The 22,204-nt window shown below is 38.5% G+C and overlaps 1 protein-coding gene across 1 annotated transcript; it reads left to right on the top strand.

Moving 5' to 3' along the window:
• The first annotated feature begins 5,601 nt into the window (after positions 1-5,601).
• LOC105750496 (endogenous retrovirus group S71 member 1 Env polyprotein) lies at positions 5,602-20,542 on the top strand. Its single transcript, XM_031937583.1, has 2 exons — positions 5,602-5,767; positions 17,873-20,542. The coding sequence occupies exon 2, from the start codon at positions 18,202-18,204 to the stop codon at positions 20,038-20,040; it is 1,839 nt and encodes a 612-aa protein (XP_031793443.1). The 5' UTR covers positions 5,602-5,767; positions 17,873-18,201; the 3' UTR covers positions 20,041-20,542.
• The last annotated feature ends 1,662 nt before the right edge of the window (positions 20,543-22,204 follow it).

Below are 22,204 nucleotides of genomic sequence, written 5' to 3'. Positions count from 1 at the left end.
TGGGATTGTTATACCAGTCATGGGTTTGTGACAGGGAGCCTTTTATTGAGGTTAGGTATAATGCTTCCCATGGCATTTCACAATGTTCCCCCTATAGGAGCATTTAAAGCACATACACAATTTCAGGCACAAAATGAGACATATATCTATACACATATGTATACATATATATGAATAGATTCTATTATGATTCCACATTTGTCCAGCAGTATGGTCTAAAGGAAACGCCAGACATGTACTTATTGTTTATTATTTTATTTAGACAAAGCTGGTTGATGGAGTAGATAGAGCACTAGACCTGGAGATAAGAAAATACCAGTTCAAATCTAGTCTCAGACACTTAATAGCTTTAATCCTGGGAAAGACACAACCTCTGTTTGCCTCAGTTTCCTCAAATGTAAAACAGGGATGGTAATAACCTCCCAGGGTTGTTGTGAGGATTAAATGAGAAATTTATAAAGAGCTTAGCATAGTGACAGTTGCATATAAAGTGCTATCTGTACATACATACATACACAGATATCTATATCTATATCTATATAAATAGATATAGATATAGATATAGATATATATATCAATTATCCTCCACACCCCCCCAATAGAAGCAGCATGATATAGTGAAAAGAGCTGTGAAGACCCAAACACCTCCAATCAGGAGGATGAGGGCTCAAATCCTGTCTTAAACAGTGAATAACCCAGATAAGCCAGTTTTAGCTTCCTCATCTGTGTCACTGAGATAATTGGCTGGGTGTTCAAAAAGCATTGGCCACTATTAGTCTTCAAAGAAAGGAAATTTACCATTTCTCTCTTCCTTCTGTCCAAAATTTAGGGACTATTGGAGTTCTCCCTCAGACTGGGAATAATAATAGCATCTATTTTACAGAGTAGTTGTGAGGATCAAATGAAACAATGGAAGTAAAGGGCTCAAAACTTTCCATAGTTATATAAAAATAAGCTCATGACTGAGTGCAGATCCAGAAAGAGCAGTGATTATAAGGTAGCTTTTAGGACTAAGATCTAGTTCTTAATCCCAAAGGTAGTAAGAGCAATGATATAAGTGGTATCTAAAAAGCTAGTTCTGTCAAATTATTTTGAACATTATACATGATTAAACACACGCATCTTTAAAATCAGAAGTCACAACTGAACAAACAATGGTTTATATTTTTTTTCCTAATCAAATGCACTGTTAAATCCTAAGGCACCAGCAAAAAGTTTACATTTTAATTTTTTCACTGCCCAGTAAGACAAAACCTTCTACTCTGACTATCCCCGCTAAACAGCACATTAGTTTTTCCACTGCTTTTCACTTGCCAAGTGGTCACAGAACAGTGACATTCTGACATGGTGGAAACATCCACAAGAGCTTAAGATCAAAAGAAATCTCATTTCCAATGGAACAACTGTTGGCACAGCCTTATGGAAAGTGCCATCCATAAACACTTTTCTATTGTGATTGGCCAAAGGGCTCTGCTTTGGCAGCCAGAGTTTCATTCTGTTGAATATTATACTCATAGAATCTCATGGATATTTTTGTGTCATTAAAAACATATTTCCAAAGGTTGGTTTACCCTCACTTGTGATGCACTGAGCATAATCCAGAAAGCAGGGTTTTGTGGTTTATTGAAGGTTTCACAAGTTCTTTCAACTGTTTAATTGTATTGGCTTCTACTTTACATAAAACCATACCTTTCTCATATGTGAGTTTGTCACCTGATAAGAACTTCTCACTTTCCTCCAGTCAACCACATATATTTTATCATCATAGCTATAAATATTCCTGAGGTCTTTAATTTAATCAACATTATATAAATAAACATGGTAAATCTAATTCTTATTGAAAGAAAAAATGGGTAAATACTGCAGTGATATGTTAGACTACAGACAATTTTGAGTTTGATTCTGAACCAAGCAAGATGACTATCTAGTAACATTCTAGAAGTCATTAAAAAAGGAAATGATACATTCACATTTTTATAAAATAATATAAAATAAAATTTTATAAAATCAAATGGTTGTGGATAGGAATTGCAACCCACCTTCCCCAATCAGTGTGCGTCAAAGAAATGTGAAAAGGAGCTACTCATCATCTTCCTTATGAGCATTTCTGTTGTGTTGTCTTCATTTAAAGTGCCTTCTATTTTTCCATCATATTCAATTCAAAAGGAAAGGTGATGCATCAAAAATATTAATAATGAAGCAGGAACAAGAAATAAAAGAAACAATTCTTTTTTCTATGTCCAAACTTGAGTAATGTCTAATTACAGAAGCTGAGTCAAAATAAAGATTTCCCAAGCCACAAAAGAAAACATTTTTTTTTTGTTATTTAAAGGCACTAAGTGCCCAGTCCAGCCAAGAAATATAAATACATTCACTCCCAAAAGGAAAAAATAATTAATATATTTTCAGGACCTATTAAAAGACCATTCACAAAAACTACCAGTGGATATTAACCTATGAAGGAGAGGATTAATTCTAAACTTATCACCTAAAAATACTACTACTAGGCATAAATCCTAAAAGAGATTTTTTTTTCAAAGGAAAATAACCTATATGTACAAAAATATTTACAGCAACTCTTTTCTCAGAGCAAAGAATTGGAAATTGAGAGGATGCCCATTCAATTGGGGAATAGCTGAATAAATTGTGGTATGTGATTATAATGGAATATTATTGTTCTATAAGAAATGATGAACAGAATGCTCTCAGGAAAACCTGGAAAGTTCTCCGGGAGCTCAAGCAAAATGAAATGTACTGTGTACAAAGTAATAACAATGTTGTGGGATGATCAGCTGTGAATGACTTTGCTATTCTCAGCAATACAATGATCTAAGACTACTCTGAAAGACTTATGATGAAAAATGCTATCTATACCCAGAAAAAGAACTGATTGTGTCTCAATACAAATTGAAGCATACATTTTTTACTTTATTTTTCTTAAGGTTTCTTTTTTTTTTCTTTTTCAACATGACTTTTTATGGAAATGGTTTGTATAATTTCACATGTGCCTTCTCAATGTGGGGAGGTGGGGAAGAAAAGGGAAGATAAACTAGAACTCAATGTTTTGGAAATGAATGTAAAAAAATTGTTTTACGTGTAACTGGGAAAATAAAAATATTTAAACATACACACACAAAATCTAAATTTATCTTTCAAATATATGCTACTTCTATTTCTATGTATTTGTTATGTTGTATTTAGGATTAATTCTCAGGACATAGTACAGCTATCCTTTATATTTTATTATCTAGAAGCAAACATTTATTCATTTTTGTTCTTCATGTTCAAAAAGGATCAAAATAACATCATGATGTCAGGGTCAATATTCAATGTTTCCAACTGTGGCTGATCAGACCAACACAAGTTCCAAAGGCTCTTCCATGGATCAGGAACATTTAGTCTATATAACCATTTGGGTGGGAAATGTCTCTAAATTTGTGCATTTCATCTTTCTTTTGAGCTACTACAATTCTGCTTTGTTCCTAGCCCACAAAGAAACAGGCATTCATGGTATCCCAAAAGACTTAGTGTAGTTATGAGGTATTAAAGTTAAAACTCCACTAAGACTTTTGGGACATCTCGTATTAGTAGACTAAGCTCAACTGCACACGTCAGTATAGATTGAGTAGGTTGACATATTCAAAATCAGACACCAAGGGCTCGTCTTGAATTTTCACTATACCAATCCTTTTTGTATTTACTGAATCTCCCACTTTTCCTGGACTAATGACTTTGGATAATGTGTTGAAATTGGATCTTGTTCTATTCTTTCTAACCACTCCTCCCTTACTTCCTTCACCCCAGATAGTGTATAATAAGTCTGTAAGTAGTTAGGTTAAAATAACAATTGTAGGAAGTAAGAATGTAAAGGAGAACATGGAAGTCACTTACAAACTGTCTCATAAATTAAGGGAGTATATAAGTTACTTGCAAACTGTCTCATAAATTAGGGGAGCATAAGAGCCACTGACAACTGTCTCATAAATTAACTGAAGCCACATCCTGAGACTAAATTAGGGAAAGCCAGCTAAGTCCCAATGTACCAGATCTTTAGTGGTTAAGTTCCCTCAAATCTGTAATATTCTGATCAATTCTAGCCTTATATAGTTAAAGAAGCAAGGTATTAAGAAAATGAACTAAACCTAAGATGGTATTGATAACTTTGATATGATGTTGATATGTTAATGAACTAAACTCAAGGTGACTAGATAAAAATTAGCTTGCCTCTCCTTCCTCACAAATTCCTATAAACTGTGTCTCCCAAACTCTTGTCCTGTAAGCTACAGGTCCATGCCTGAGCACTCCCAACTCAGAACTTTGGTTCTGTTCCCCTCTTCCTTCCCCTCCTCTTTTCCATCTATCCAATCCCTTATACCCATGCTGAGTGCTTGTTCTCTTTGTGTGTGTTAAAGTGTGATTCAAGTATTACTCCTAGTTTGTTGCCATTGTGGTCTTTCTCTATGAGTATTCAAAAGATCAGGAATGCTTGCCCCAACCCAATGGAATCCCCTTGTACTTCACTTTGATTAGCTCATAAGCCAGAAGCACCAGGACTGAAATTTATTCTGTCCCATAGGTACAATCATCATAGATGAGTATGGTGTTATAAATTCACTAGTTGAAAACTAGAGTAAAAGGACAACTCGATAGTAGAGTGGATAAAGCACCAACCCTGAAATTAGGAAGACCTGAGTTCAACTCTGACCTCACCCAGCTCTATGATCATGGGCAAGTCACTTAACCCCAATTACCTCCAGAAAAAGAAAGTAAAACAAGAGTAGACAAATGACTTTTGTGCCCCCTTTTGGAAGAGACCTCCTTCACTGTTAAGTCATCAATTAACAATTCAAATAATTTCATGGAAACAGCCTCATTATTATTAGCCCACACTGGTTTACTGATTAAAGATTCTGGATGCTACTTTGTTGCTAAACCTAATTATTACCTCCCTATTAAGGCAATATCTAAGAAATTACAATTATCTGGCATTTACATTGTACTTAAAGATTTCCAAAGCACTTTATATCAAATAAGAACAATGTATTATATTTATATCCATTCATTTATTCACTCATTCATCCATCCTGCAAAAATTAATTAAGCCCCTATCACCACAAAAAGCATTATTCTAAGTGGCAAGAATATAAAGATAAATACAACTCAAATTTTGCATTTAAGGACTTTACAAGCTATAAATAGGATGAGACAAAAACATACAAATAACTGAAGCCACATTCAATTTATCTGCCCAGGCTTTTTTCATATTATTCCCTTTTACACACAACTTATTCAAATCAAACTAAATAAAAAGTCAGCCGTTCAGGGGCAGCTAGATGGTGCAGTGGATAGAGCACCAGCCCTAAAGTCAGGAGGACCTGAGTTCAAATCTGGCCTCAGACACTTACTACTTCCTAGCTTGTGTGACCCTGGGCAAGTCACTTGACCCCAATTGTCTCAGCAAAAATAATAATAATAATAATAATATAATAAAAAAAAAGTCAGCTGTTCTTCTAAACCCTGCATTCTATCTTTGCTCTCCAAGCATTTCCTTCCTCATTTTTTGCTTATGAGTCATAATTTTCCTTCAAAGCTTGCCTTTAGCTTAGCTCAAGATTCTACCCTGGGACCTGCTCATTGATGGAGGAGTGCCTGAGAGGAACAATGATTCTGCTAACTCTTTACTTCTAGCTTATTCTACTTGCTTCACCTCCAAACCAGCTGCCTGGTCACCTGGGATAACTTTACCTTGAGGCCAACTCAATGATTGGTAAGTCCCTGTCTGAAATCATCATAGCTAATGTTCATAAATACCTAGTATGTGGAAGAGAACCTTCCACTCTAAACTAAATGTAAGAGAGAGGTAAAAGAAAAATATACTGAGAAATTTAAGAATGTGCTTTTAGCTGGGGATGGAGAAGGGCTTAAGACAGACTGCAGCTGTAATAGTTGAGTTGCCTAGATAATTGGCCAATGCCAATGAATTCGACATCAAAGGAAAACGAAAATCAATAGATTTGGAGTTGGATGTGAGAGATGAAAAGTCTATTCAGAATATGGACAAAATTAGCAAATCTCACAAAACAAAAGAGGACAGAGACAGAATAAGAAATAAAGAATAGACTGGTTAAGTTGGAATGTCCGCTGTGTAAAGTACTGTAGTATGAAATAAGGCTAGAAAGGCAGGTTGGAACCACATTGTAGAGGACTGTAATGGGCTGAGGCTTGAATTGATGCACTGAGGTCTCTTGGACCATACTCTATTAATATATATGCTTGGAGAAAGAATGGCCCCCCACCCACTCTTTGTGCAAGTCCTGATGTGTTGTATAGGAAATGATGATTTTGGTGGGTCGAGGCAGAGGGGCTGAGAGAGAAGCTGAAAGAGACTGCTGGGTGGGGTCTTGTTGCAGCTGCTCATATTGCTAATCCCCCTTCACCTCATAAAGAATAAAGATTGAAGATTTTCCCTTAACCTGAATTTTTGACTCCGGCTGATTTTAAAATATGCAGTCATCATAACTGAAGATGATAGCAGAATAGATAAAGAATAAGTTCAATGCATTAGGAAGATTAATTGGGCAGCAGTATGAAAACGGATTAAAGATAGAATAGATTGAAGAAAGGAAAAGTGGGAAGCTATCATGATTCCCAAGCAACAAGAGAAGGGGCCTGAACTTGGGTGATTGCAGTGAGAATTTGAAGGAGGAAATGATTTTTGAAATAGAGAATTAAAAGGATTTGGAATTGTTTAGATATAGAGGATGTAAAAGGAAGAGAAGTCAGAACTGACACCAAAGTGATAAGTCTAAGTGACTGAGAGGAATTTTATCCTATCAACAGAAATAAAGGCACAAAATATAGGGGAGAATAAGTCCAATTTGGGACAAATTGAGTTTGAGAAGCAAGGAGAACAGTCAAATCAACTCATAGGTAGTTTACAATCAAGAACTGGGCTCTGCAGCGATATTGGAGTCAGTGATAAAGATTTGTGAATCATCTGTATTGGGGTAATTATTAAACACATAAGAGGTTTGAAATCACCAAGGGGAAAAGGATAGAGGACAAGGAAAAGTGGGTCAACTACCAACCCTTAGAGAAGACCCACATATAAAGATAGGAGACTGGGAAGAGAGAGACAAGAGAAGGGAGACAGTTTAGTGACATGGTGGTGAACGAGATGAGGTGAGATCTTTCAAGACAGTTGTGAAAATTGAGTAAGGCTTCATCTATTTCAGAGTTGGAGTAGGCCTGAAGGACTTTAAGCATCAAGTCAAGGGCATACTTAAGTTCCCTCCCTGCTATCCCCTAAGGGGATACTTAAGTCCCCTTGTTATCCTCCAATGATATCAGTGTCTTTCTGTTTAGGTCAAATATGGGCAACTATGTACTTATTGGTCAAGTTCAATTTCTTAGGTAGTTCCTGAGTTAGAATGTAAGATCCTCAGCCAATAAGGATGAGGGTCAGTGGATATTTGCGTTAGGGATAAAAAGTGTTGACCCTGCCCCCTACGGCATCTCCTCCCTTCGATTGTCTGCTTCATGGGTGGGACGCCCAATTCTCTCGAGATCGTATAATAAACTTTGCTTTGCTTCTAGATATTTCTCCAGCTTTTTTTTATTAAATGCTGTCAGAACCACACAGTGGAAATAGAGAAAAAGGAGAATCTATCATGTCAGATGCCACAGAAAGGTCCAGAAGTCAGTTGAATTCAGGAATAAGGGGATTATTAGTAAGTTTGGAGAAAACTTTGTTATTAGGGTTCAGATTGGGTAATAAGGACATAGAAGCAGGGAATGTAGATTACTAGAAATTTGATAATGAATGGTAGAATAGAGAACCTAAGTTTAGAGTCTAGTGCTTTAGTCTAAAGATGAGGACTCTGAAACCCAGAGTAATGACTTGTTCAAGGTCACATAAGCAGCAAATAGAAGAGCTAGAATTTTAACCCCAGTTCTGAGTCTAATGTCAATTTTTTGTCTTTTGTAGTTAAGTAGATTAATTTTAGGAAGATCATTGATTTACACAGAAAGTGACTCTCTTAGTCACACAATACATATACATTAAAGGCAGACTTTGAATTCAAATATCCTTATTTACATATAGAAGACAACTAGTGAAAAGATACAGGAGTTAGGAGATGAAGACTAATTTATAGAACATAGGAAGGAGTGCAAGCAAGAAGTTTGTGTTATTAGAGGGTGTGATGGCCGCGTTTAGCACCCAGAGAATATTGGAATCAACCGGAGTCAGAATAAGGGGAAATGCTTAATCTTTATTCTTTGTGGAGGTGAAGGGGAAATGGCGATACAAAGTGAGAGCGATTGCAACACAAATCCGGCCAGCAGTGCCTCTGCCTCTCTCACTCCACCCACCAAAACATCTACACAATCTCCTATACAACACACCAAACTTGCACAGAGAGTGGGTGGGGCCATTCTTTCTCCATGCATATATTAATAGAGTATTGTCCAATTGCTAATTAGCCTCAAGTGCTAAAAGGGACTTCAGTGCACGGAGAACTTCAAGAGCTTCAGCCCATTACAGGACTGTATTCTTGGATTCTGGATAGCAAATAGTTAAGTGAAAGTCAAAATGTAGACTGGAAGGCCCACAGAGAAGAAAAGAAGACTATGTTATAAAAGAGAACTGGAAATTCCTATATTTCTTCCAGTCAAGCTAGCTGCATGCAAAGTCTAAGAAAAGAAACAATCACTTTTCATTTTCATGGTTTATAATCTTTCATTCTAGTCCTCCTTCAAGCATTATAGGAAACTGGAAAAAATATCTTCATTGTAGCCAAGACTAAGAAGACATTTGATGCTATGAAGAGAAGATAACTGGTTTAAACTTACACTTCCATACTGATTTTTGAATCACTGTGGGAAGAGAGATTTAGCCTGTACTTCTACTTTGGCTACCAACTCTTTTGATATTCTCTTAATGATCTCTTTTTCTGCAGATAAAATACCCATATTCTAACAGGGAAAAAGCCACCATTTTCTTCACTTTCTAGATAATGCCCTGCTTCTACACTATAGACAACATAGATTTAGGCAGGCAAATAAGCATGTCTGCTTTGGTTTACCAGGTAAATTTTAAAATCAAGCAGAGCAGAAATAGTTTTTAAATGGTATTTATGTTGGATACATTATTTCAGAAAAAAAAAAAAAAAGAATCCATTGGTCCCTGTAGGTGGCAGCTATTAACAACTAAAGTATATAATAGTATTTTATTATTGAAGATACAAAGTATATAAACACACCTCTTCATACACACAGAGAACATATTTCCCACCTGACATTCAAGATCCAAATAGGATATCTGAGATGTTGTCTGAAAAGGACTCAGCCTCAAGAAGAATGAATAGAAACACTGATCCATAAACATTGTTTTTTCATGTGCAACAGAGATAAGTCAGAGATAAGTAAAATGAGGAGTGCTATCTGTGTTAACTGTTTCAGATCACCATCTGTAAAAAGCATACAACAGAATGGAAATTGCTTTTACAAAGTATTCAATAGGATTTAAACATCTCATGATACGCAATGTGGCATGCAATGTGGCACTCAGATGTGCCAGACACTATTAAATGCAGCATGCTCTATGGGAAAATCATGCAAAATATATTTACCAATTGAATTATATTGCTGGACATAAAGAGCTGAATATAGGAATCTGCCCCATTACCTTGGTCTATGAGTATTTTTCCTTGTAACTGTCAGAAATAGGCCATGAAAAATGGGAACAAATAGAATGGCTTTTATTTCCTAGTCAACAATATGCTTTCTAAGCACCCCACAGCTATAGCCTAATCTATACTGTAGTGTGTACCCATTTCTCATTCAATGGGAATTAGATTTACTGTTCTTGATTATACTATTTCAGTTGAATAAAAACCTCAGGAATCCCATTTTAAACAAAGCAAGCACAGGAAAATTACCTAGTAGCTAAAAAGAAATATAAGGGCACACATATGTTACTAAAAATCTCATGATTTAACTTATTTAGGAAACATAAGTAGCTAGAGCTTTGTGTGTGCATGTGTGTATACACGCATGTACATGTGTATGCGTATGTACACACCCAGATATTTATATACAGATACATAAATACATATGCTTAGAGATACATTGATATACTTTAATATTGTGATTAGGAAATGGACTTGTGCTTCCATAGATGTAGAAAGCTCCTGGTGAAGTAGCTTCTACCATTGCTGATCCCTGCAATTTAGTCTTAGTTGCCTCAATCAGAGCACTAAGAGGTTAAATCACATTCCCAGGATCAAATACGAAGCATATGTCATAGGCAGGATCTGAACCCACAGTGTTCCTAGGGTCCAAGTGCAGTTTTCTTTCTACTTTGCCAAGTTGTCGCTCAGTATTCTTGAATACTGAGTAAAGTATACTGCATATGTATGTGTATTATGTGTATATATGTAAATACTTTGTATTAGCATATGTATGTATGTCATATGTATATAAATACTTTTTGCATGCATACATGTATATATTTTGTATAGACACATGTTGTGTAATAATCTGTGTGCATGCATATGTGCATGCATAACACATATGTTCATGTGTATCTATGCACATATCCACATAGATAGAGATAGATATCTCACATAGAAATACTTTGCTGGATCTGAGATTGTGTTAAAATGAGTACTCTTTGTACCCACTGATATACTAATAAATGTTTAACAATGGTGGGGAGGGTGGCAAGGGAAGGAGGATTATAAATATCCCCCACTTTTAAATTTAATCTATATTATTCTTTTTTTTTTTAAATTTAATAGCCTTTTATTTACAGGATATATACATGGGTAACTTTACAGCATTAACAATTGCCAAACCTCTTGTTCCAATTTTTCACCTCTCTTACCCCCACCCCTCCCTAGATGGCAGGATGACCAGTAGATGTTAAATATATTAAAATATAAATTAGATACACAATAAGTATACATGACCAAAACGTTATTTTGCTGTACAAAAAGAATCAGACTCTGAAATATTGTACAATTAGCTTGTGAAGGAAATCAAAATGCAGGTGTGCATAAAATAGGGATTGGGAATTCAATGTAATGGTTTTAGTCATCTCCCAGAGTTCTTTTTCTGGGCATAGCTGGTTCAGTTCATTACTGCTCCATTAGAAATGATTTGGTTGATCTCGTTGCTGAGGATGGCCTGGTCCATCAGAACTGGTCATCATATATTATTGTTGTTGAAGTATATAATGATCTCCTGGTCCTGCATTTCACTCAGCATCAGTTAGTAAGTCTCTCAGGCCTTTCTGAAATTATCCTGTTGGTCATTTCTTACAGAACAGTAATATTCCATAATATTCATATACCACAATTTATTCAGCCATTCTCCAACTGATGGACATCCATTCAGTTTCCAGTTTTAGCCACTACAAAAAGGGCTGCCACAAACATTCGTGCACATACAGGTCCCTTTCCCTTCTTTATAATCTCTTTGGGATATAATCCCAGTAGTAACACTGCTGGATCAAAGGGTATGCACAGTTTGATAACTTTTGAGCATAGTTCCAAACTACTCTCCAAAATGGTTGGATTCGTTCACAACTCCACCAACAATGCATCAATGTCCCAGTTTTCCGCATTCCCTCCAACAATCATCATTATTTTTCCTGTCATCTTAGCCAATCTGACAGGTGTGTAGTGGTATCTTAGAGTTGTCTTAATTTGCATTTCTCTGATTAATAATGACTTGGAGCATCTTTTCATATGACTAGAAATAGTTTCAATTTCTTCATCTGAGAATTGTCTGTTCATATCCTTTGACCATTTTTCAATTGGAGAATGGCTTGTTAATCTATATTATTAACATTTTCTCCATCATTTTCTTAAGTCTAACCAATCAGCAAAACCATTAATCAAATCTTGATTGGTTTGCAAATTTCCAGGGTGTAAATACTAATACTGAAAATTTAATGATCAACTTTTACTAGCCAGTTAAAACTGGTTCCAGCACATCATGCCCCCAGTATTGCAAATCACAAGTTAATACAGTATCTAATCCTGTTAACTCTTATTCTTGTCCTCTTGAAATCTTCCTTTCTAACTAATATTTTGGTGAAAGGGACCAATTTCTAGTTCTGCTGAGATTGTGTAGAAATAATTGCTAGCCATTGGTTATCCCTCACTCTGGCCTTATTATTATTGTTGTTGTTGTTGTTATTTTGCCATGTTTGTCCATTTTTTTCTAATTATATTCTGCTCCTTTACATAAGTCTTGGTTGATACCTTATATGTTCCATATATACTATATATGTGTTTTTTGTATTCTCCATTAGAAAATAAGCATCTTTAGGGCAGGGACTATTTTACTTTCGTCTCTGTAGCACCAGCACTTAGGCCATAACTCAACATAATAAGTACTTAATAAATATTTGTTGATCAGTTATTATCATGCTTGTTGTCTGCTTATACACATACATGCTTATGCACATGAATATACATTTACATATATTATATATTACACAAACATTACTTGAGGAGAAGATACACAGCATCCATCCTGGAAATACAAGATACAAGAGTCATATCCAGAACAAGAAGGATTGTGAGAGGAGTCAAGTTAGGCTTTCAAAGAGGAATTGGACCAGAAATGGAATGTGAGGGTATTAGGATTTCATGAACTATCATCTTACTGAAAGTGTTGGATTTATGCTGCCCTCCTACAGGTTATCCATTCAGATGTGGTAAGATCAAAGGTACAGATATATCTTACCAAGTCAACCCATAAATACTGAGCACCTAGCTATCTATCATTTTATTTGCATATTTATTAACTTGGCCCTTAGTGAATCAAATCAAATTCATTTGTTTCAAGTAGGCTTATAAATTGATCCACTTGACTGTTTAAATATTTTCATGGAGAAAAGTATTAGAATTGAATCCAATTTTAAAATTATCCCATTTTGGCCAATTCCTGGTCAGATTTCTGAGCTCGTCCTCTATCACACCTAGCTTCAAAAAGTGGAGAAATAAGCATTTAGCCAATGTGATTTTTTTAAATTTCTTCTTTATGAAAATATTTTATTTATTTATTCATCCAATAGTCATTAAGCACTTGTTCAGTCTTCTCTGACTCTACATGACTGCATGAAATATTTCTCCATGAAATTTTCTTGGTAAAGATACTGGAATAGTTTGCCATTTTCTTCCTCAGTGTGTCCCCATTTTACAACGGAGGAACTGAGGCAAACAGGGACTAAGTGACTACCCAGTGTCACAGAGATAGTAAGTGTCTCAAGTCAGATTTGAATTGAACTCAACTCGCTGATATCAAGCCTCATGCTCTATACCACTTAATTGACCCTTGAGCATTTATTCCAGGCAAACACTGGGCCAGATATTCTGGATGATAGTAAGATGAATAAAACATGGTCTCTGTCCTCAAAAAATGTATTGTCTAAGAGAAGAAATAAAATGGGAATATAAGTATCTATATTGTGAGTACCCAAAATAAGGAGACAGTTTGGTCCTACAGGAGTTAAATGTTAAGACAGAGCCCTTGTAGTTGAAGCATCAAGAATGAATTCACGAAAGAGAATGGGAAGGACTGAACTGGTGGAGACTAGAAGAAAGATATGTTGATGAAAGGAATGGCATCTAGTAATCCCAGAGGCATAAAAGTGAAGGCTTTTTTTCAGTGATTAGTCACATTAAGGAAGAAGATTAAAATAAATAAATACAAATATATACATATATATTTACATATATTTGTACATATGTACATATACATGTATTTGTATTTATTTATCTGAATATGTAGTTTACTGCTTCTCTAGCAGAATGAAAGTTCTTTGAAGATTTGTATTTATATTTAATAAAAGATATGAAGTTTGGGTTTTATTTGGTGCAGATTTTTATACCCTTATCTGAGTATGTTTCCCTCTGGGATTAACCATGTTTTGTCTTTCTATCCCCAGAGACCTACCATAATACTGGATGCACAATAGGAATTTAATAAAACTAGTTTAATTGAATTATATTGGCAGCAATAGAGAACCATTTTGAACAGGAGAGAGATTAACCTTGTGGTCATGTGTATTGAAAGGAGACACTAGAATTGGGAAATTTATCATCCAAGTTAAAATTGAGGAGATGCCCATCAACTGGGGAAGGGCTGAATAAATTGTGGTATACAATTATGATGGAATACTGAAATGGACAAAAGATTGGCCTCCTCTTCCCTCCCTCAGTCTTAGGTCAAAGGGCCTTGGGCTCACAGAGAAATGTTTGCTCAACTAGATTATAATCTATGTCAAACATCTGCCATTATATTCCAATAATCTATGTCAAACATCTGCCATTGTGTATTCATTCTCCTTACATCCTATAAGCCCCCTATTTTTCCCCCTGTAAGCAGAAAGTTGAGTCACAATTTAACATCAAATGTAACCACAAAGCTGAACAAGAATACTTATAAACCTGTCTCTACTTCTGTTTGGCTGTCCTGAATTTTATTGCCCTGGCCTATTTCATTTGGAGGTCCCACTGAGATAAGCCTTTGGCCCAGTCTGACAGCCAGTCCCTCTCCCTGGAGGGCAAAAGAGGTAACGGATGCTAGGGGGTGGCCACTGAGAGACGTTCCTCGGCCCCAGTATCCAGTAATCTCTTTCTGTGGACCAGGAGACTGAGACCAAATTCGGTTCAGAATTGGCACAAAGAGTCTTAAAAGCCAGTTCTGGTTAATAAGATTTTGAAGGGCCCCTGCAGCTGCCAGGTCATTTTTGCATCTGCCTGTCTGGTCTGGTCAGTACTCCTGTATCTGTAGCAAGTGGCTAAGCTGGACACAGCACCAAACGCCCTTGCTGACCTCCACGGGACACCGCGTGCCGGTCCTGTAAGCACCTTTTGAGGGGCATTTTTCTCATAATATGTGTTCAGTGTTCTGTCTTTGTGTGATTAGTCCTTCTATTCTGTTGGTTGCCGTCTGTGTTCTGGGTGATTTGTCTGTCTGTTCTGTTGGTTGTGGTCCTTGCCCTGTGTGTCCTGTGTGATTGTCTGTTGGTTGAAGACCTCTGTTAAAGATTTAAGATAAAATCACCTGTTTTTAACCTGTTGCACTAATTCATAAGTAAAAGCAACAAGATAAATGGGTCAAAAGACTTTTCCCTGAGAAATCAGGGGATTGTCAAAGTTCTCAAACCCTCCTAGTAGAATTAAAGGAAAAAGGTAACAAGAACCTACCTGATTTAGCTTCAGCAGATAAGACTTCGGTTGGCTGCCATCACGGGGAAGGGATAGAAGGCAGGAGGAGAAAAATTGGAACAAAAGGTTTGGCAATTGTCAATGCTGTAAAATTACCCATGCATATAACCTGTAAATAAAAAGCTATAATTAAAAAAAAAAAAAAAGACTTTGGTTGGGCAGACACCCTTACTAACAACCCTCATGGGACACTGGGAGACGATCTTGACTGTTTCTTTCCGGTGGTACATTGCCACCCTTATCTTGTGTTTGTGCCTTGTTGGTCTATGTTTCATCTTTGTCCTTTCTGCTCTAATGGGTCAAGGAGCCTCTAAGACCTCGACTCCCCTCCAAGAGGTTCTTGCAAATTTTTAACAATTTCATGCCATAGCACAGGGATATGGTTTGAAGGTCAGTTCTGGTCAACTACAGATACTTTGCCATCTGGAATGGCCCACCTTTGCAGTAGGATGACCCCCTGAGGGAACATTCAACTTGTCAGTCGGATGGCGTTAAAACAGATCATCTTTGGGGAACTGGGTCATCCTGATAAAATCCCATATATATTGGCTTGGTTGGAGTTCAGACCCCCTTCTGGCAGAGTCCAGATACAAGTTCTGGACCGTCCTAGTACTGGGGACAAAGAAAACCACTACAAAATCTGAGAATCTGGGTGGTATGGACACCCTAACCCCGCAAAACACTCTGTATCCCATCTTGCCTTCCCCTTCAGAGACCCTAGACCTGGTGGATCCTCTTTCTCTGTCCCCTCTTGATTCCTCTCCTTTGGCTGCTGTTTCTTCTCCCCCCACCCCCATCCCCACCCCTTATGCGCTGGCCGTAGTCTCCTCTTCTGCTTCTGTGTTTTCTGTTATCCCCTCTCCATACTAGGGGAGGCTCCACCTATGGAGTGTTGGAAGCCACGGATTCTATATCCACTCACCCCTCCACTTATTCCACTCTCACACCCTCTGCAGGTCTGTCCCACACCACAATTTTTCCCTTGTGACAGATTCCTCCTAGTGGGGAATGTCCCAGCCCTTTTATGATATATTCTCCACCAGTGATCTGTATAATTGGAAGCAGCAAAACCCTCCTTTCTCTGAGAAGCTGCAATCCCTCATTTCCTTATTGGAAACTGTCTTTTATACCCCCAACCCACTTGGGAAGATTGCCAGCAACTCCTCCGTGTTCTCTTCACAACCGAAGAGAGGGAAAGAATTCTGGGGGAGGTTTGAAAACGGGTCCTCGACCCAGACAACCACCCCACAACAGATTTAGCTTGCGCCTCCTGCCCAAATCCCATCCTGATTGGGCCCCCAACATCAACCAAGGTTAGGAGGCTCTTGACAGGTATTGCCAGCTTCTGTTAAAAGGATTGCGGGCAGCATCTAGGAAATGGACTAACATGTCTAAAGTTCGTGAAATTAGACAGGGCAAGGATGAGTCCCCTGAAGGGTATTCAGAATACCTCATGGAAATCTCCCGAACCTACACCCCTATTGAGCCAGAGGATCCCAACAATCGGCGGGTGATTGTTATAGATTTCATGTCTAATTTGGCTCCTGATATCCATAAGAAAATCCAGAAGTTGGATGGGTTCAAGGGAAAGACACTGGCCAAACTCTTAGAAGTGGCCAAGAAAGTCTTTGACAATAGGAAAGACAGCTCTGATAAACAAACCAAGACTGTCCCAAGATGATGATTATCACGTTGGCTGAAACTCAAGCCCAGACCCCCAGTCCCAGAGGACCCTGAGGAAATGGGAGTTCCAGATTCACCCAGAAGCAAGGGGGTACAACTAGGTTACACCTGAGTTGTGACCAATGTGCAAATTGTTTGCAATATTGGAAGAATGAATGCCCAAACCATCAGCCCTGTAAACAACTACTTTCCCTGGATCCCCTATAAGGAGGCCCTGGCTCCACAATGGCAATGCCTTTAAACCTCCAGGAGCCGCGGGTATTGCTAGATGTCCGGGGGCATCCTGTTTCCTTTCTGGTTGATTCCAGGGCAGCTGCCTCAGTTCTTCAGCCTCATGGATCTTTAAGTTCTCCTTCTATCTAAATTCAGGGAGCCACAGGAAAGTCCCAGATGGTGCCATTCACTACCTCCCAAACCATAAACCTTGGAAATCATGCAGGACTGTCCCTATCCCCTCCTCGGGAGAGACCTCCTGCACAAGCTACATGCTACTATCTCCTTTGAGGGGCCTCTCTCTTCAGTAACCCTGAACCTCCCACAGTTGACAGTGACTTGCCCTTTAGCTGAAGAATCTCACTTACACTTACCCGGTAGGGAAGCATTCTATGCTTCTCGCTGAATTTCAACAATTTCTTCTCTATTCCCCAGACTATTGTGAATTAGGTGGAAGCTCCACTGTGCTTACAGACCCCAGAGTTCGGGGTAGGTAGAAAGGATGAACAGGACTTTCAAGGAATACATTACTAAACTTAAGCTAGAAACTGGCGAGTCCTGGGTGAGCCTCCTTCCCTTTGCCCTACTCCAGGTCCAGTGTACTCCTAATCTATCTACACTCTCTCTCTCCTTTTGAAATTGTTTGGGGCACCTCCTCCCATTGTTCCCTGTGTCAGAGAACAACCCCTCTCAATTTCACTAATAAATCTTGGCTTAAATCCTTACAGGCCCTGTTGGAAGTCCAGAGTGCTCTAAAGGACTTGTGCCGTGCTGCAGCCAAGCCTGCGTCTCCTGTGTCTCCTGTGTCTCCTGAGTCTCTGACAAATCAGGACATCAAACCGGGAGACTGGGTCCTCACCAGGAAGCTGCCCAGAGGATCTTCCCTGGAAACCAGGTGGATGGGACCTTACCAAGTGATACTTAGTAACTCTTAGGCTATGAAAGTAGCAGGACAAAAAGCCTGAATTCACCAGTCGCATATCAAGAAAATGGAAGCCCCAGATATCTGGACATCCACTCACACTGGAAACCTGAAACTGCACCTAATTAAGCAATAATGTTTTTAGTATCTTTTGTCTTGTTACCCCTAGCTTTAGGGAATAAGGTAAGGGTTAACCCTTATCTCCCTACTCGATATAACTGGACATTGACTCGAACCAATGATGGGACAGTAATTGCCTTCAATGCCACATATGGCCAGCCAATCCTATATTTTGATTTATGCTCCTTGCTAGGCCCCGATTGGAATATAGCAAATGATTGGGGGAGCAAGAATACAATGACTTGGTCTGATGATGAAGGGAAATGGAATGCCGACCCAGGGTGTGGAGTTGGGGTGCCAGCACCTGATGAGCATGAGCAGGCCCTCCAGGATCATAGTTTCTATGTATGTCCCTCAGATGGGCCCCCAAAATGTCAGGGAAAAGATCAATTCCATTGCGGAACCTGGGATTGTGAGACCATTGCCAGTTGGCTGGACAGGGAGGGCAAGGATCCAAATATCAATCTGATACGAGTGAGCCCTAAAAATCCAACCTGTAAAGTAGGCTCTTGTAATCCAATGACCCTTCATATCAAAACTTGGACCGCCGACTATTGGCGGACGGGAAAGTCATGGGGACTCCGAGTTTATTCAAAAGGATATGATAATGGGGGCTATTTCACCTTGCAGAAGACCATCCTACTGACTCCCTCCCTTTCCATCAGGCCTAATCCTGTGCTTAAGGACCGCATCCTTGAAAGAAAATGGGCCTCCCCCTCACCTCTACCTGTATCCCATAGCCACAATGAGGTGTCTGGTAACAATGGGTCTAAGAAGAAAGACAATCCACAAGCCATACGCCCTGGCAGCCTAGACTCCTTCCCTTTGCTGGGCACCCTGGATTCTGTCTTTGCTTTCTTAAATCAGACTAGCCCTAACTTAACCTCCTCTTGTTGGCTATGTCTTAGCCCAGCACCACCATTCTTTGTAGGGCTAGGGACCACAGCGGTCTTGGGCAACACCACCAGGTCCATCCGAATGCAAAGTCTATCAGACACATATACAGGCCCCGACCCACGTTGTAGAGGAAACCAACATCAGCCTATCCTGACCCTAGAAGACATAGAAGGTAGTGCTACTTGTCTAGCATCCCCAAATTTTCAGTGGTCCCAATCCCCTTACAAGGAACTGTGTCAGTTTAGGTTGCAGGTTTCTCCTGCTCATCATTCCCCCAATTGGCTTTTTGCCCCCGTTGCCACATGGTTTGCCTGTACCGCAGGATTAACCCCTTGCATCTCGGAGCTCAAGTTCAGTCAGAGTACTGAACTTTGCATCCTGGTACGTGTATTGCCCCAAGTGTTTCTTTATTCTGAAGAGGGAGCCGAGGAACATTTTGAATTGATTCGTTCAAAACGAGCGGTGCCCATATTGATTCCGCTGCTAGTAGCGATAGGCTCAGCGGCAGTGGGAACAACAGCTCTGATTAAGGGGAATGCAGATTTCAACCTCTTGAGCTCTCAGGTAGATACAGATATCAGAACACTGGAAAGTCTCATCACTCATTTAGAAAAATCAGTGGATTCCCTAGCAGAGGTTGTGTTACAGAACCGCCGTGGGTTAGATTTGTTATTCATGAAGCAAGGGGGACTGTGTATGGCACTGGGAGAATCTTGTTGCTTCTACGCAAATAGGTCGGGTGTAATTAGGAAATCACTGGCCTCCTTGCGTAAGCGTTTGGATGACCGGGAGGACAGTCGTAAGACTTCAATGTTCTGGTATACATTACACGATAATAACTGGTTCCCTTGGCTGATCAGCCTCCTTTCAGGGAGCCCATTCTTCTTGATCCTCCTCTTCCTCTTCATAGTTCTCTGCATAAGAAAGTGTTGCATCCCTTGTTTCAGGGTCATATAAGACCTGAAACTTTTCACACTCAAGATGACTTATTCCCTGTTGCCCTCAGATGAGTTACAACTATGAACATAAAAAGGGGGGAGTGAAATGGACAAAAGATTGGCCTCCTCTTCCCTCCCTCAGTCTTAGGTCAAAGGGCCTCGGGCTCACAGAGAAATGTTTGCTCAGCTAGATTAAGGGAAATGTTTTGCCCTTCAGAGTGCTTGCTCAACTATGCTCCGAGTAGTGTTTATTCTATAAGATGCTTGCCTAACAATGTTTGATAACCCTGACCTATTCCAATAATCTATATCAAACATCTGCCATTGTGTATTCTCCTTATATCCTGTAAGTCCCCTATTTTCCCCCCTGTAAGTGGAAAGTCAAGTCACTGTTTAACGTCAAATGTAACCACAAAGCTGAACAAGAATGCTTATAAACTTGTCTCTACTTCTGTTTGGGACAGAACTCTACTGAGAGGTATGTCCTGGCCAGTAATAAACACTTTCCAAAATTACAAACACCTTGGCTGTCCTGAATTTTATTGCCTGGCCTATTTCAATACTATTGTGGTAAGAAATGATGAGCAGGATGTTCTCAGAAAAAACCTGGAAAGACATCCATGAGCTGATCCAAAGTGAAATCTACTGGTGTATAGAGTAATAGCAATGTTGTAAGATGATCAGCTATGGATGACATAACTATTCTCAGCAATACAATGATCTAAGACAACTCTGAAAAACATGATGAAAATACTATACATACATAGGGAATCATCCAGGCGAAAGATAATGGGGGCTTCATCTAGGGTCATAACAATGGAAATGGTTTTCAGAAACACTATATTGGAAAGGTGAATTGAAGTCATAGGATCCAAGTGTTAGTCATAATGAAGGACCCAGTTAGAATGAATACAGAGAATCTTGAATTTAACTAAAGGCATGAGTATATAAGATTAGCATGTGAAAAAGTCATTTGGGGCATCTGCCATCAAAAAGACAAGACTCACTGAATTTTTCTATAATTGTTCTCCCCCCACCAACACCACCCCATCTCACAAGTTCAGCATAAGAGTTAAAACCAAAAGAAAAAAGGAAAAGGAAAAGATTTAAACAAGGAGGGAAATCCCTCTATTCTTTGTCATTCAATACACATTTGTGTAAATTAAGTAGAATCAGATAAAAGGCTAGGTGAAAAGCCAACTGACAGTGCTCAAATCCCTGAAGAACTAGGAAAAAAACAATTAAAAGCAGGACTATGCTTTTAGGATAAAATACAGAAAGACAAGAACAGTATGATGAAGTAGCTGCTTTGCATATAACAAAAGAGAAAGAATTTCAAAGATTGAGATTATTTTAGACTCTCCAAGCATACATTGGTCCACAAGCATGGGAATTCTCTTGAGTTCATTTCCCTTACTTTTCTAGGCAAAATAGGAACCTCCATATCTTTCTATCTAGAAGAAAGGTCTGCTTCCCTGGGGAAACAATATTAGTGTGAAAATATGGTAAGAGGAAGCTAACACAGAAGAGCCATTACTGTTTCTCCCACTAGTGACAATGAAGAGAAAGCAGAGCTGCTCAGCATGAGCAATTTTGTTGTTGTTGTTTTCTTTGCTAAGTAGAATAATCATTGCACTTGAAAAACAATGGAGGAAGCTAATAGAGTTGAAAACCAAAATAACTAGAAAGGGAAGAAAATAATCTTTCTATGAATGATAAATTCATTATCAACTGTCCTAGATGAACTACATCATCAAGTCTTGAAAAACAAATTGGCAGATAAGTTTGCTGGGTCTTTGCAAATAATATCTGAAAGATCATTAAAGAATTTTATTAAAGAAAAGGCATTTACCGTTTGTTTTGCTTCCTAAGGATTATGAGACCTTTCTATCTAACTTGGTAACTAAAACTTTCTAAATGTGTTGTCTCCCCCCTTTAGAATGTGAGCTCCTTCAGAGAAGAGATCATTATTTTCCTATTCTTTTTTCTTTAAGTTCCAAACTCTGATTACATTTTATCTCCATTATTTTTTTGTTTCCTTGTTCCAAATTAGCTTCCATTTCTCAGGTTTCAATTTCATTTTTCTGATTTAAGTTTCATAACTCTGTGGAAATTAATCCCTCATCCAATTCTCACACTTTCACTCATGCTGCCCTCTTCTCCTAAAATACCTATTGAGTCAT

Source organism: Sarcophilus harrisii, chromosome 4 (genome assembly GCF_902635505.1).
Source record: "Sarcophilus harrisii chromosome 4, mSarHar1.11, whole genome shotgun sequence".
Classification (NCBI taxonomy): Eukaryota; Metazoa; Chordata; class Mammalia; order Dasyuromorphia; family Dasyuridae; genus Sarcophilus; species Sarcophilus harrisii.
The sequence above is the reverse complement of the archived record's forward strand: the minus strand, read 5'-3'. Positions and strand labels throughout refer to the sequence as shown.